This window comes from Castanea sativa, chromosome 2 (assembly GCF_040712315.1).
Source record: "Castanea sativa cultivar Marrone di Chiusa Pesio chromosome 2, ASM4071231v1".
NCBI classification, from domain to species: domain Eukaryota; kingdom Viridiplantae; phylum Streptophyta; class Magnoliopsida; order Fagales; family Fagaceae; genus Castanea; species Castanea sativa.
This window is the reverse complement of record NC_134014.1, coordinates 24592720-24609608: the sequence shown is the minus strand read 5'-3', so window position 1 is coordinate 24609608 and position 16889 is coordinate 24592720. Positions and strand designations below refer to the sequence as shown.

The following is a 16889-nucleotide window of genomic DNA, read 5'->3' as shown; positions in this document are numbered from 1 at the left end:
GTTGAATGAGCTTGTAACCAACTGTGTGTGCATCCTCATCAATTTCCTACTGCTCATCCATCACCTTATCAAACTCAGCTTTATAAGTAGCTTTGGCTACTTTCCAAAACAAGTCTCTAATCAAAACTAAGATGGTTCTTCCTAAAATTGTTATAGAGGTGTCTGCAACAAATCCTATGCTCATATTGTGGCCAATTGTCAATGAAAGTCTGCACCAACCCTTGTCAGTATAACAAGAAAATATGTGGTGTTAGTAACTCTACATCCAATATGGTAATGCATAAAGATTATAGTATGTGGTGTTAGTAACACTAGACTATAATATGGTAATAAAGCTACATACCTTCTACTAGTCTGATATAAATGTCCATCTTTTGTTTTGACCTATGTTTGCAAGTAGCAGATTTATGAACCAAGTTCAGGAGTCTTTAGTTTCAGCCTCCACTATAGCATATGCAAGTGGGAAGTACTCTTCATTAGGATCTTTAGCAACTACTGTAACCAATCGCCCACTTGACTCAGTCTTTAAATGGCAGGCATCCAAACTTATTACTTGTTTGCATCCAGCCAAAAACCCTTTCTTGCAACCCTCCAAGCATACGTACAACCTCTCAAAATAAGGAACCTTATAGACCAAGTCCATCTTAGTAGCCAAATCACCTTCATTGAAGGTATGTACCTTTATAAGTATGGTACTACCAAGGCTAGCCCTCCTCAACTCCTCACAATACTCTCAAAGCTAATTGTACTGTTGTGTGTAAGCCCACTCAACATATTCTCTTGCCTTCTCCCTAGCCCTGCTGGCTTTTTCTGCACTTATGTTTAGTGTAAACTTCTCATGTACAACATATTGGATGTCTCTTAGCTTCATGTTAGGCTGTCTTTTCACCTTCTTCATCAATTTCTTTCCAATGTATGAAGAATGCACATTGGATTCTTATAACTCCTAGAGCATGTGTGATCCAAATTCAGTGTTTTTAGTTGGTAGCTCTTCTTCCTTGGTACCTTTGTTAGATAGACTACAAACTTGCAATTTTCCTGACAAACTGCTCTTACCCTCTGCAAATCATTTTTTTTAAACTGATCCCCCAACCATCATGAACTGCATACTCGGTTATAGCTTCTTTGAATTGCTTAGGTGTTGTGAACAAACATATCTTTCTCAAATCTGATATGTTCAGCCTTAGCAACTGGCTTAAACAATGGGAAGGTCCTCTTTTGCTCAGGTTTCTATCCCCTTCCTTTTCCCACAGGTATTTTCCGTTCATCCTCAGAGTTATCATCACTATCATCCCTAATCTCATCATCAGATGATGATTCCTTAAGACTGTGCAACTCCCCATTCTCATAATCAGAGTTCATTACACTAACACGCATTTGTACTGGTTCAACAATATCCTCATCATCATCCTTACCATCCCAACTGTCACTACTGTCCTTAACAAACTCCCTTTCATCAAGGTCACAGTATCTTCATCCTTTTGGCCCCTTCCCCCATCATCACCTCCTCCACTGTCACTGTTATTAGCTACAGCCTTATCCTCAGATGGGTGTTGAGTCATATGTTCCTTGCTCTCCTAGAATACACCTTTGCAACATCAACCTCAACAACATCATCCTCATCAACCTCCTCAGTAACAGGTGTTTTACCAACTCTCCTAGAATATGCTTGTTCAGCATCTAGTTCAATGGGCTCCTCATTATCATTGTTATAATCTTCATCACTAACATGTATATCATTACTACCATAAAAGCTGTAAAATCCATCCTCATCATTGTCAACATCATCACTACTATCATCATTACTGCCATGATCATCATAATAACCTAAAAGGTTTTGCTCCACTACCAATGGCTACACATTTTCCCCAATATCCTCACCTTCATCAACTAGTATAGGATCATTCACTAGGTGCTCTACAAACACATGAATCCCTTCATGACCCCTCACTAAATCTGTCATGAACATGGCATCGTGATCATCAACAATCAAACGGAAATTAGCTCTCTCTTGATCATTACCAGGCATTTTATACCAAAGCCTGCTCACAGAGGTATATCCAAAGTCCTCGCATATACCCTCAATCTCTGTCTTGGACCACCTATCAGGGTCACAATTATCCACTACATCCACTTTACCTCCCATATATTCTCCAAGGTTATCAGTAAAATACCTACCATGATGCACAGACACACTAAATAGGTAATTCATGCTGCATGCAAAACACATATAAACCCATTTAAATAATACTGACTACATTCCAAAATAACACTCATTAGTTAACAAAACAAAACACATTATATAACATTATTTAACAAAATAACACTCATCATTCCACAATCCATCTCAGCTATTTTGAATTAAAATAATATTAGAAATGCACATTATCTTCTGCAGGGGAACAGAGGGACCGCATTGGAAAGCACAAACAAACACATATTAAACAACAATGTCATAAAAAACAGACATATGCATAGTAATCCACAAACAAATACATGTTAACATTATATATCATAAACTCACTTTTCATAATGACTCAGCATTTTGGCCCACCAATTTAGTATCACCAATTCATCACCAATATGCTTTTCCCACACATTTGACAATATACATCAGACACAGAATCAACCATTTTGAAATATAATAATGTTAGGCAAATATCACTATCTTCAACAAGGGAAAATAGGGATCACATTGGAAGCCACAAACAAACACATACCCAGACAGGGACCAACACAATCAAAAGTCACTAAACAAAATCAAGGCAAAAACCAAACAATCCAGATACAAATATTGTGGCCCCTACGCATAATATAAAGCTATATATAAGGACATAGACAGAGAGAGAGAGAGAGAGAGATAATACCTGTGTGTTTGGTTTCAATTCACACAGACAGAGGTCTCATTGCTTTTCTTTTCTTTGCTATTTCAAGAAAAATGGGGTTGGGTTTCGCTTTAGGAATCTCTATGTGTTTGGCTTTAGAAATGGAGTTGGGTTTGGCTTTAGAAACTGAGATGGATTCATGATAATGCCTCAAAATGTATACTTGTTATATATTTATATGGGTGTTATCTCCTTATTACTATGCTTAATTTGTATAATTAAGCCATGATTTGAATTAGTCCCTATTATTTATCTTTACATAATTTCTTGAATAAGATGTTATTCATTGCATGTAATTTTCTACTTTCAAGAAATCATGTGAAAAAGATGAGTTTATAGGAGTATGTGAGAGAATGGAGGCCAAACTAGAATTAAAGCGGAGCTAAAGGACCATGCTTAAATGTCTAAAGAGGTGCAGCTGGAGTACTTAGGTCGTCTACCATGTTTGGAAGATTTAAATAAGGAAAGAAATCAAAGAGGCAGAATCTAAAAAGGAAATATCAAATTTGAGCAATGATCAGTATATTGGGTGTATCTCTCTCCTTAAAAATCCAATTGAACAAGGTCAGATGGGTTGGAACCATGACTTAAATATCTACAACTTTCCAGTTTTGAGTTTTCGAAATTCTCAATTTTTGAAGGCTGAAATTAACTCATAATTTACTGCTATAAACCTAGACGAAAATTAAAATAGTAAAAGTATTATTTTCTTTGGACACTAGGACATTAGGGTTTTGAAGAGAGGCTGTGTAGAACGAATTGGGAAGAGAAAACCTTGTATTTTCCTTTCTCTAATGGCAGCCAAAACTCTTTGTTAGGGTTAGAGATTATGTTTATTCTATACGATATGAATATTCAATGTGATTCTTTCTAAAATTTTATCAATATCATATTTGATTGTTCAATTAGATTTCTTTTGATGTATTAGTTCTTCCATGCTTTCAATAAGTTCAATCATGTTTCTCTTATTGTTTAGATGAATTTCTAATAGTTTCAAATAGAAATCAGGTTTTAAAGTGAATGAATTTTTCTAAAAAACTTTTCTAACCGCATTATTAATTTAGGTTATCATGCGTTCTTGAATTGTTTCAGTTCAACCAAATCATAAGTATTTAATTGTATAAGAACAATCAATTATGAAATATATAATTTCTTAGATCACAAAGAATTTCATATCGATATAGGGAAACACTCTGATGCCCTGTTATTTACATTATTGATTTAAATCAGCTTTTATTATTATTCTTGTTAACAATCACCAAGCAAAAATACTTTTCTTCTTCACCAAAATTGTTATTTAATTATATTGTCTTTAAATTTATTATGCTCCTCGTGGTTTGCCTTCGGTACTCTAAGAATTATATTGCTATGATCTCCTACACTTGGGAGTGAGCAAGCAATTCACCACAAGAAAATCTCTTATGGGTTTGGGTATTTGCACATGGTGGGGATGGCTTTGGGTATTTCATTTCTAGGTTGTGGGAGATGGTTAATGTTGTTTGCTATATGGGTTTCAGTTGATTAAGGGTTCACTGAGAGCGATGGTGGTTGATTAAGGGTTTTCACAAATATTGATCAAGGGTTTTAGTTTGAGAGAGGTGGTTTGATTGAGGGTTCACAAAAAGAGATGGTGGACTGATTTGGGGATTGCCACAAGTGGTTAATGTGCCATAAGTGGTTGACTTGCAAACACGTGAGGGTCACATGGGAAATAAAAGGGCGGGAAACCCACGTGGTATGGGTGATGAGTGCTACAGTGGATTTTTAATGATATTTTAATTCCTCCATCAGCCATGTCAAATATTTCCATCTGTGGACTGAGGGCAAGAACAAAAATAATACGCATTAATTGATTTAGGGACCAAAAGTGGTGAAATGAAAATGTAGGAACCAAAATGGAAAAATGTGCAAAATGTAAGGACTAAAAGTGCATTTACGACAATAAAAAAATACCCAGTAAGTGAACTAGGAATTTCTCAGTAAATGTAAAGCGCTATGGAATGGTCTACACTGAAAGCAACACATTGTAGTCATAAGTCGTGAGTCGTAACTTGTACCTAATGAAAAGTGAAAACTACTTTTTTTTTTTTAGGGGGTAAAGTGAAAACTACTTGAGTTGTCTTTCTTTGCATTCTTCTTTTTAAGTTTTCGTTATAAATGAGTAATAATTAAGATATTACAAGTTTTACTACATTAATTTTGAAAATTTATGTGTCATGAAGAAACAATTTAAATTCACCAATTAACAAAGTTTTATATAGTAAAACGTGTAGCACATTTAGTATTTTTCTTTATAAATGAAAGTGCCAGTTGACAATTTTGATGGGATGCATCCAAAGGTCTATGAAAGAAAGAAAATCTAACAATACTATTCATAGTAGGTGTATTTTGAGTTGTGATATAATTTTTTTATATATAATTATTATAATTTATTTTATTGTGACTTGTGATGAGGCAGGGTTTAGTTTATTATAAAAATATTGGGAGATTTTATTATAGGAAAATGTAAAATTATTACAAAAATTTACTAAGCCCTGGTAAAGAATGTAATTTATAGATTTTGACTATATAGTAAATGAATGCTAAAATTAATTTTTATTATAGTTGATAACATATTTGTACCAAAATGTTTAATGTCTCTTTGAATCCTATTTGTCGAGTTAGTTAGAAGAACTAAAGTCCAAATATGAAAGGAGCAACTTTTGGGTTTGTTTTTTCCCGAAATTTGTTAAATTCTTGGAAGAGGATGGGTTGTTAAATACTTATACTATTCCAATATTTAAGTTGGTACCAAATAAACCGTGAACCAAGAACCTAACTGAAGAGAGAGGCCAAGCTTGAAAAGAGGGAGTGACATCCGTTGCAGTAAAGCTAAAAATAGATTCAACTTCAAAACCATTAAACTACTCAATTTTATTAGCCTCCTTCCAATTCCATTCTGCATGCGACTCCACAAAGTTTTCTATGATTTCCATTTCTACACCATCTTTGTGTCTACATTAAAATTTATGATCTCCGGATTTTCAAATAACAGATAAAAAAAAATATTGAAGAGCATCAATTTTGAATGAATGTAGTATATGATATAGATTTCTAAAGAAGACATATCACATAGAAAAAAAGACATCAAGGTAGATGGCAACTTCATCAGCGTCACCAAAGAAATCATCATCATCATCATCGGCAAGCCGGCCGCCTAATCAGGCCATCAAATTTGCACGACGCACATCAAGCGGCCGTGTTGTGAGCTTGTCCCGGGACGATGACTTGGACATGTCAGGCGAGTTTGCAGGCCCGAATGACTACATCAATTACACGGTGATGATGCCACCTACACCAGACAACCAGCCCGGAGCAGATTCAGAAACCAAGGCAGATGGTGGCCCCCAAAGGCGGAGGACGGGAGATGAGGAAGGCGGTAATGCCACCGCCACCGGGGCTGCAAAGATGGACAGGAGGGTGTCAGTGATGAAATCTTCCAACAACAAATCAATGTTATTGAGGAGCCAAACTGGGGACTTCGATCACAACCGCTGGTTGTTCGAGACAAAAGGGAAGTATGGCATTGGTAATGCGTTTTGGTCAGCGGAGGACGATGATTATGGCTCCGAAACTGGTATGAGCATGTCTGATTTTTTGGACAAGCCATGGAAGCCACTCACTAGGAAGGTTAAGGTTCCAACCGCTGTTCTTAGTCCTTACAGGTATATATTATATTTTTTTTTCTTTTGGTCGGTAAGATTAATATGTTCATATATGTCATTCTTGTAACTTGTAAGAACATGCATTAGATTAGCAACAAAAATAATTAGAAAATTTTCATTATTTATATGAGTTGCATCAGCTTTATTAGCCAATCAAACTACGGGGAGAAACAAATGGGAAGTGGGATTTTTATAAATCGTAATATTTGACCGTGTCTGATATGTTTTTTGTACGGAGAAACCTGAGAGCTCAACCTTAACGAACTTAACTGATTGGCAGAAAGTTAGCTGAGCCAGAGGGCTGATACAATAGAAAACAAGTTCAGAATTTCAAAATTTTGTTTCCATCTTCCAATCTAACATTTCTCTTTATCTAAAAGTAACTCTTGCAACTAGTCGCCATAAAATCATTCACACAGACACAGGTAACCATAAAACACTCACAAACACACTTCCTTATTTCTAAAAGTGTCTTTTGTTATTAATGAATCATCATCGAACCACTCTTCTTATTTCTTATTCCTAAACTTACTCGCATTGAGCGTATATAAAATAAATAAGTTTTCTTTATATTTGTATGTTATGCTTTATATATAATTGATGTGAAAGAATCAATTATAAATTTGATTTTAATTGTATCCCTACATTAAAGGTTAAGACTTTTGAATGGTTCTATTGTTAAATTTTTTATTAGCATGCAATAAGAAAAATATAACTAAAAATCAATGAACAAGAAAATGTCTAATTTAGAGTTAGTCACATTAGCCCTAAAGTTATACCAATTCTCCATATTATCTGCACAGCTCATAGAAAGCAATGACACAAGAATGACTGATACATGTGCAAACGCGAATATCTCAACTCCAACTTCATTTCCATTCTTTCAAAAATTTGCTCAAGTGTACATCAATGAAATACTTTTTTCTTCTAACTTTCAAATCATATACCATGACTCCTGTTGTGAAACGTTACATAAGATTTTTCTTAATTGTATAAAATTACAGAAGTTTTTCTCTTTGAACAGGTTACTAGTGCTGATCCGAGTAGTAGTTCTAGCTTTGTTCCTCACATGGCGTATCCAAAACCCCAATCGAGATGCAATGTGGCTATGGGGCATGTCCATTGTGTGCGAGTGTTGGTTCGCCTTCTCATGGCTCTTAGACATTCTTCCCAAGATCAACCCCATCAACCGAGCCACTGACCTTGCTGCCCTCCATGACAAGTTTGAGCAGCCCTCCCCATCCAACCCTCATGGCCGCTCTGACCTCCCTGGTATTGACATCTTTGTCTCCACTGCTGATCCTGAAAAGGAACCTCCTCTTGTCACAGCCAATACCATTCTCTCCATTCTCGCTGTGGACTACCCAGTCGAGAAGCTCTCATGCTATATTTCAGATGATGGTGGTGCCATACTCACATTCGAGGCCATGGCCGAGGCTGTTCAATTTGCCGAGGTTTTGTTACTATTTTCATCTAATGTCCTACCTTCTTTGAACTCAAGACCATCTATTCTGATATTACATAAAGTAACTATTATCACACAAACTTAATTGTTTAAAAAAGAAGAAATTAAACATTTGATACTTATTTAAACACATTTACGAAGGAAATAATTGTGATCATTTTAATTCTCTTTGCTAAAACCACAAAAAAAAAATACAAATGAAAATTTTATTCTTTAATATCAGTTTTTCTTTTGGAAGAACCTTCAAACAAACCATTGTTAAGTTATATAAACAACCCCCCTCTCCCCTCTCCCCCCACCCTCCTTTTTTCTTTTTTTCCTGAAATTCGTGAAAGGGATTTTCATGGATGGAGCATTTTCCTACTTATGAATTTGGCAAGCATTTTAGCAAAATTCAACCAAAAATCATTTTCATTTTTTCATTCTTTTTAATTCAACATAATGACATTATATTTACATCTTTCTAGCCCAAAAAACAATGCAAATTAATTTAGATTTATTCATATTTGAATGATCAAATTATACAACACAATTGTATATTTTTATAAATATGCAACTACCATTTGTTAATGTACAGGTTTGGGTGCCCTTTTGCCGCAAACACAACATTGAGCCTAGGAATCCAGATAGTTACTTTAACAGCAAAACTGATCCCACGAAGAACAAGAAGCGTCCTGATTTCGTCAAGGATCGGCGTTGGATCAAGAGAGAGTACGATGAGTTTAAGGTTAGGATAAATGGTCTCCCTGAAGCTATACGTAAGAGGAGTGAAACGTATAACTCCAAGGAGGAAATGAAGGAGAAGAAGCTTGCCCGTGAGAAGAATGGAGGAGTGTTGCCACTGGAACCGATTAGTTTCACCAAGTCCACGTGGATGGCCGATGGTACTCACTGGCCGGGGACCTGGCTCAATCCTACGGCTGATCATTCAAAGGGAGACCATGCTGGAATTTTACAGGTGATCACTCAATAATTGCTAGCTCCTTGTATATATTCAACACCAACCTTTTTAACAAGTTCTTTCAGGATATGTTAAGTTGTCAAGGTATGAATATGATTAGCGTTACACTACAATCACTGTAGACACTACTTTTATATGTACTAATCACAACCAATCATATCAATACTTACAAAAAAAATACTCCTTAGACTTGTTTTTATAAATCCCAATTACTCTAAAATATTTATTATATTAATATCTACAACTACAAGTGCAGATGAAGCTTTGATATTGTTTAATCTGTATCGTTTTATGCATTATTATCCTATTCTTATCATGAATCCCGAGTTAACTCACAAATGTTTATTATATTAGTATCTATGACTACAAGTTTAGTTGAAGCTTTGAATTTGTTTCAAATGTTAGAATCACTTTGTCTTTGTGCATTGTTATCCTCTTCTAAACATGCTTTGATTTTCTAACTCTATTTTCTTTCTTATTTTTCTAATAAGCATTTCCAATATTTTTCTCAAAGTCCTCAAGTCTAAATTAGTTCCTAGCTGAATGCTGATTACTGAAATTGTGTAATTTATGACAATGCAGGTAATGAGTAAGGTTCCAGAAAATGAAATGGTGATGGGTCATTCAGACGAGAAAAAATTGGACTTCACTGGGGTGGACATTCGGCTACCAATGTTTGCATACGTCTCAAGAGAGAAGCGACCAGGATATGACCACAACAAGAAAGCCGGTGCCATGAATGCCTTGGTTCGAGCTTCAGCAATACTGTCCAATGGTCCATTCATACTCAATTTGGATTGTGATCATTATATCTATAATTCTCAAGCTCTGAAGGAAGGAATGTGCTTCATGATGGACCGTGGAGGTGACAGGATATGCTACATACAGTTCCCCCAGAGATTTGAAGGGATTGATCCATCTGACCGATATGCAAATCATAACACTGTCTTTTTCGATGGTAATATTTGCAATTTAATTGCATCCAAATTATCTTAAAATTTTTGTTACTCTATATTTTTAAGTTTCACCTCTAAAATAAATTAAGGTTACAACTGCGTATCAATTACTTATTTCAAGCCCATAGAAGCAGCATCTCTATACACTAAATGCGACTTTATATTTTTTTAGTTTCAATAGGGAAAACTCACCATGTATGTGCATTATGTATGAACTTCATGGAACTAGGCACTACATTTTGGGTGACAGTTAAAACCAGTCAAACATCCATGCCATTTGTAATTCCTTTAAATATTAAGGGATTAAACTTATTTGATACTATTTGAGCATTTACGATTATAAATTATAAGTAATGTTAAAAACATAACAATTTTCACAATAATTTTTATAAATAGTTGAGTTGACAAATGTTTATTGATTTATTACCTAGGTCTATCATTGGTATCATTTTCTTTTATCTACCATTAACACCTATCTCAGCAATTGCGAAAAACCTTGTCTATCATTTTCGGTTAGTGTTGTGTGCTATTCCTTGCTTTTTGTAGCAATTTTTTTTGTTCCCCACATAATTCAAAAATTCCCATTTTGCATAAAAGGAAATATGCGAGCTCTAGATGGTCTTCAGGGCCCGGTATATGTGGGAACCGGCTGCATGTTCCGGCGATATGCACTTTACGGTTTCCATCCACCTAGAGCAAACGAGTACTCAGGCATGTTTGGGCAATTAAAATCCCCAGCTCCCAATATTTCTGCAATGCAGTCATTGCAATCTGATCAGGAAGAGGACTTAGACACACAGCCCCTAACATCACACCCTGACTTGAACTTGCCAAGGAAGTTTGGGAATTCCAGTGTGCTCACAGAGTCCATAGCCATTGCAGAGTACCAAGGAAGACCGCTCGCTGATCACATTTCTATTAAAAATGGTAGGCCTCCAGGGGCACTGCTCCTACCCCGTGCACCACTTGATGCACCCACTGTTGCTGAGGCAATTTCTGTCATCTCTTGCTGGTAATTCCTCACTCATTTCAATTTCTTTGCATTATTTTGTTTTGAAAACATTTAGTGTGGCTATCAATCTAATCTTTCCAAACCTAACACTGTTCCTGCGCTATAGACTTAAGTGGGACATAAAATCAAGTTTCACATAGTTTTATTTAAGATTCTGGCTTCATAATGTTAGGATCACAACATTATTTTTCACAACTATTGGTATGTGTGATCATAGCAAAATCACTTTCACCTAGGTTCATTACTGACGCCATTCTTGTTATGCAGCAATTACAACAGTCATGTTAGCAGTTGTGAAAACGCATTTGGTTGCTTAGAAAAAATTGATTATAATGTTACTTGAAAGATGTTTCAGATGGAAAAAGAAGGAAAACATTGGATAACAATACAGACCTTTTCAAGAACCCAACTCATCAAAAGAAGTAACATATTTGAGATAGAGAACATGATGGCTGTAGAAGACAAGATTCATTAATGTCTAAATGGTTAGTAACTAATTGTCTAAATGCAAACGCAGGTATGAGAACAAGACTGAATGGGGCGACAGGATAGGTTGGATTTATGGATCAGTGACAGAGGATGTGGTAACTGGCTACAGAATGCACAACCGTGGGTGGCGATCTGTGTATTGCATCACAAAGCGTGATGCTTTCCATGGCACAGCACCTATTAATCTCACTGATCGACTGCACCAAGTCCTTCGATGGGCCACTGGTTCTGTTGAAATCTTCTTCTCTCGGAACAATGCATTTCTTGGAAGCAAACGCCTCAAGTTCCTACAACGCATTGCATACCTCAATGTTGGTATCTACCCCTTCACTTCCGTCTTCTTAGTTGTATATTGCTTCCTTCCCGCGCTGTCTCTCTTCACAGGAAACTTCATTGTTCAAAGTCTAAACATCTCGTTTCTTGTCTATCTCCTTACCATCACTGTCACTCTCACTCTCATCTCCCTCCTGGAAGTCAAGTGGTCTGGTATAGGCCTTGAGGAATGGTGGAGAAATGAACAATTTTGGGTCATTGGTGGCACAAGTGCTCACCTTGCTGCTGTGCTTCAGGGTCTCCTAAAAGTTATAGCCGGTATTGAAATCTCTTTCACATTAACCTCAAAGTCTAGTGGTGAAGATGAAGATGACATATATGCTGATCTGTACGTTGTGAAGTGGACAAGTCTATTCATAATGCCATTAACAATCATAATAGTCAACCTGGTTGCTGTTGTTATTGGATTCTCCAGGACCTTATACAGTGTGATACCACAATGGAGTAAGCTGATGGGAGGATTGTTCTTTAGCTTCTGGGTGTTGGCTCACATGTACCCATTTGCCAAAGGGTTGATGGGGAGGAGAGGAAGAGTGCCCACAATTGTATACGTGTGGTCAGGGCTGGTTTCAATTACAGTGTCTTTGCTTTGGATATCTATTAGTCCTCCAGATGATACTTCCACTACCTCTGGTGGAGGTGTTCAGGTATAATATAAATTGGTCAGGATATACGAAGGATTAGAATCTGATATGAAAACTTGTGAGTTCAGTTAGTTCAACTTGATGGTTGAATAAGAGATCTAAGGTTCAATTTCTACTTACACCAAAAACCGAAGTGTTTTGGTTTGACGATAAAGAACACAATCATCACAAATGAACGTCATAGATTCAAAACAGTAAAATACATTAGACTCTCTCCCTCTTTCTTTTTGACTGGTTGGATTTCAGAATATAAGTAGACTTTATGTGCTAGGTGTACCATGACAAATGTACAATAGATTTTCTTTTTCTCTTTGTACGTGTCTATTTTTGGTTACTGATGGAAGGAATGGGTAGTGTCAGCCAATTTTTTTACAAATGTTGTCTTCTATTGACTAAATTTTGAGCTTCTGGTTATTTTAAGGAATTTTAAGATTATGATCCCAGTATTTTGCAAGGGCAAATTAAGTTGCTTTGGAATTGAATTTCATTCACCTATGTAAATGATTACCTAAACTTATTTTTATAATATTTTTCTTTTTAAATAAATATACTATTTACCTACCGGCTACCAGTCGTCCTATTCATCACTATGGGTTGTGCATATGGCCTAATGAATATCAGTGACAGCGTGACAAGTATAATCCCTTCATAACAAGTGATAGTTAACCCAACTTTACACGATTGGAAAGAACACGACTTCTTTCCAGTGCATTAGCGCACTAGACACATTAGGATACTGATATGTGTTCATATCCTAACCTCTTCAGTGCAAATGTTCAATTGATGCATTGAACACAAGCTCTTACCAATTGAAAAATACTAAACTTCATATAAATTTTACTTTTAAAAAAAGTACAAGTTGAGATGGGAATGAATGTGATTAGTGTATTTTAATGAGATAATAAATGAGAATTTAAATTGTTTCTTGCTATTGATAACACATAAATTTGTAAAACCTATGTAGTAGTATTTGTACTACCCCTAGCATCAATTACACACTATATTATAAATAAATTGTTCACTATTTAAAGAATAGTGAATTGTGTGGGAGATTTTGATAAGTTGGATGCTATCATGACTATTCTCTTATGAACCTATTTTATTTTAATTAGTACTAGATAAATAATGATAAATATATATTTTATTTATTGAAATAAATTATTTTGAATTGAAATTAGTTAGGTTAGTTTGGATTATGGTGAATTATGATTAGTTTTATTGATAGATTTTAGAAAGTTAATATTTATCTTTTATATAATTGGAAGTCTGTAGTTATGATTTTCTAAGTTACCAATTGTCAGTTAGTCTATTTGGAAGAGTCAATTTGGAAGTTTAGACTTCCTTAAAGTAGTCTACTCAAATTTGGAGCCGTTAGTTTCTTCAAAGCATCCAACAAAACAAAGTGTTGTCCATAGGGATGTAATTCGGTGCGGCTCTGGGCTATATTTAGCATTGCACTACGTGTTACGGTTTTCTTAAAACCCTCACTGCACCGCACTTTAATAGATTAATCACAGTGCAGTGTAGTGCAATATTGTTTTGTCGATTTTCATATATATTCAATATATATTACAAATATATACTAAATATATTTAATATATTCTAAATATCTATTATATAAATCTATATTTAATATATGTTAAATATTTATAAATTTTATATTAAATATAAAATAAAACTTATATATTAATAGGTGCGGTGGAGTTTTAATAATATATATATATATATATATTTAATCAGTCTAAAATGCATAATTATTTTATTTAATAAGTTTGAAACACATAATTCATATCAAATGGAAAAAATACCATATCTTAGGCACGTATTGACTATGCTCATAAATTATATAATATGTAAAAATATATCTTATGAATCACACTATATCATATTGTATGTATCGAATAATACTTAAACATGTGGATTTAAAATGAACATTTTGTTAAATTAATGTGCTTTGAATTTAGTCCAATAAGTTAATTAGACTTGTTTTTAGAACAAAATTATTAGTAACATAATTAAACCAAAAATAATAATAATGTGGATGCCCCTCCCCCATACAGAATCAAGTTTTTAGGATTGGGTCGCATCGCACATTGGATCCTTAGCAACGTGACTCTTTGTGTGCATGTGTTTCTTGAGTGAGGTGTGTGTGTGTGAGTATCTTTTTCTTAATTTTATTTTAGGAGTCGCTACCAACCATTGGTTTTGTATTAAGTATGAATAGTATGTAACACGTGCTTACGGTTACATACTATGGGTTATTAAACATATAAGAAATTAGTTCGACCAGGACATTTGGAAGTATTAAGATGGTTTTTCCTTGCAATTTCATAATGTTAGTTATGTCATTTTCTCATTACATTACTATTATATATATAATTTTGAAAATCACTATTGGATACTACATATACAATATCAATTTACAATCATTGTATGTGAAATTCTTCTAAATAGAACACAAAATAAAAAGAATAGATTGGTCCAATGGTATTTCTTAAATTGAATGGGGATAGGTGCATGGGATCATTCAGTTCAATTACAATTTTTTAGGTTCAAGATCTTCGCATACAAAATATTTGAATAGAAACAGAATAAAAATATGCTCATTAAATTAGAGAAAAAATAGCAGCAAAAATCTAAACAATTTAATTTCTATGGAATGCTAACAAAAGCAAAATCTAATTTTGACTCTAATTGAATTTTCTCTAAAATTTGGTTATATATATTACCTAGTTAGTAATGGACCGTACATAGTCATGGTATATTACATGAATGACTTATAAATTTGAATCATTTTTAGTTACACAAAAAAGGCTAATAAATATAAAATAATTCAAACTCATTTTTCCTCTAATTTTATATATAAAGTTAGATATATGATTAATGATGATGCTGAAAATCGTCAGTGAGCCGAATGGTCCCTATGTACCCTTGATGAAACCTATGAAACACAAACACAAAGAAAACCTTGCGGAGAGTACCGATGTGGTACCGGCCAAAGATCCTCTGAAGGTTAAGTTAGAAAAAAGAATTTTCTATCACTCTAGAGTGCCAGAGCTAGGGTGTTATTATGTGTACCTTGATTTGTGAGGGTTTTGGGGTTTTTATAGTAGTGTAGAACTGATCTATGTTTCTTGATGGAGAAGGTATTTCTTTGTAGAGAAGATCCTCATTAATGCTCGTATTTTGCGGGATTCCTCTAACTATGGTTGGGCATAGAACGCAAGTCATTTCCATATTAGGAACCCTGGAGACCACTTAGGCCACGTAGGAGCCACATGGCTTTCAACAAACCGTCTCCTTTGGATCCGTCCACTCTAAAGAGCCATCCATCTCCTTGCCTTTCCGTCCAGGTTATGAGTCCGTCTACCAATTCTTTGACTGTCAAACCAACCAGACCATCTCTTTTGACGACCCATTACTTATGTCTAACTCTGTTAATTAGATCCGTTTGCTTTGGGATTTATCCCTATAAGCTGCCCCCTCACTCCATGGGTTCGTCAATTAATATCCATACGAACGTGTGGGGTGACGACTAAATTTAGTTTTGGGAAGTTGTGTTTTGATTGACAAAGTGGTTAGAGTCATAAATGCTGAGGGGACACATGGCACAATTTTAGTGGCTGGTTACTCGGATCGACAAGTCGCTTCGTCTTCTGCGTTGTTTCCTATATATATATGTCGCCTTTCCCATCCATTTCTATTTTTTGCTACTATTTTCCATTGTCAAAGCGCAATCATCACCTGCAAGAATCCGTCAATTCGTCATCTCAATGCGTCCGTTCACCATACCGCTTCCATTTCCCGTTCACACTGTACACCTATAAGTGCTCTCCGTCCTGTATATATTTTATTTTTCTCCTTTCATTTGAGTTTTATATGTTTGTCGTGTATATATACATGTAGAGTCTTAGGAGTTTATTTGTCACTTGTAGGTGTAATAGATGTCTAGTGAAGCATCGAGTGAACAATCGTGTGTCTGTAAAGGAGCGGTTTACGATAAGGTGTACCTGTCAAGTCAAGGCGACCCTGGTGCCTCTTATCCTAAAAGGGTTCCGTCTACCAACTCACCTTCCGAGGAGGAAGATGAGGACTCGGACGAGGACAGGTCAAAAAATGATACAGACGGAGCCTCAGACGACAAGTGTTGGAAAAAACTGATTTTGTATCTCATACAAAACACATAGCGAAAGCAACAAACAAAGATCTATTTCATTCATGATTGATAACGTGCATTATGTAAATTTCAGAATTCAAGAACAAGATAGCGTACCTTGGTGTGGAGAAATTCAAAACAAAGATTAAAAGTACTTGGGAACACTTTTAATCTTCACTCCAATTCCACTTTACGCCCAAGATGTGTGATCTCTCAATCAGTTTTCAAAGGGAGAATGAAAATGTGTCTCACTCTCACATACACACCATTTCTTATATCACTTA

General features: G+C 35.2%; 1 protein-coding gene across 1 annotated transcript; it reads left to right on the top strand.

Annotated features, from left to right (window-relative positions):
* Window positions 1–6020: 6020 nt before the first annotated feature.
* On the top strand, window positions 6021–12458 carry LOC142626086 (cellulose synthase-like protein D1). The gene is made up of 6 exons (XM_075799862.1): window positions 6021–6589; window positions 7614–8043; window positions 8632–9012; window positions 9598–9973; window positions 10569–10983; window positions 11501–12458. Exons 1-6 carry the CDS (start codon window positions 6021–6023, stop codon window positions 12456–12458), a joined length of 3129 nt encoding a protein of 1042 aa, XP_075655977.1.
* Window positions 12459–16889: the final 4431 nt, after the last annotated feature.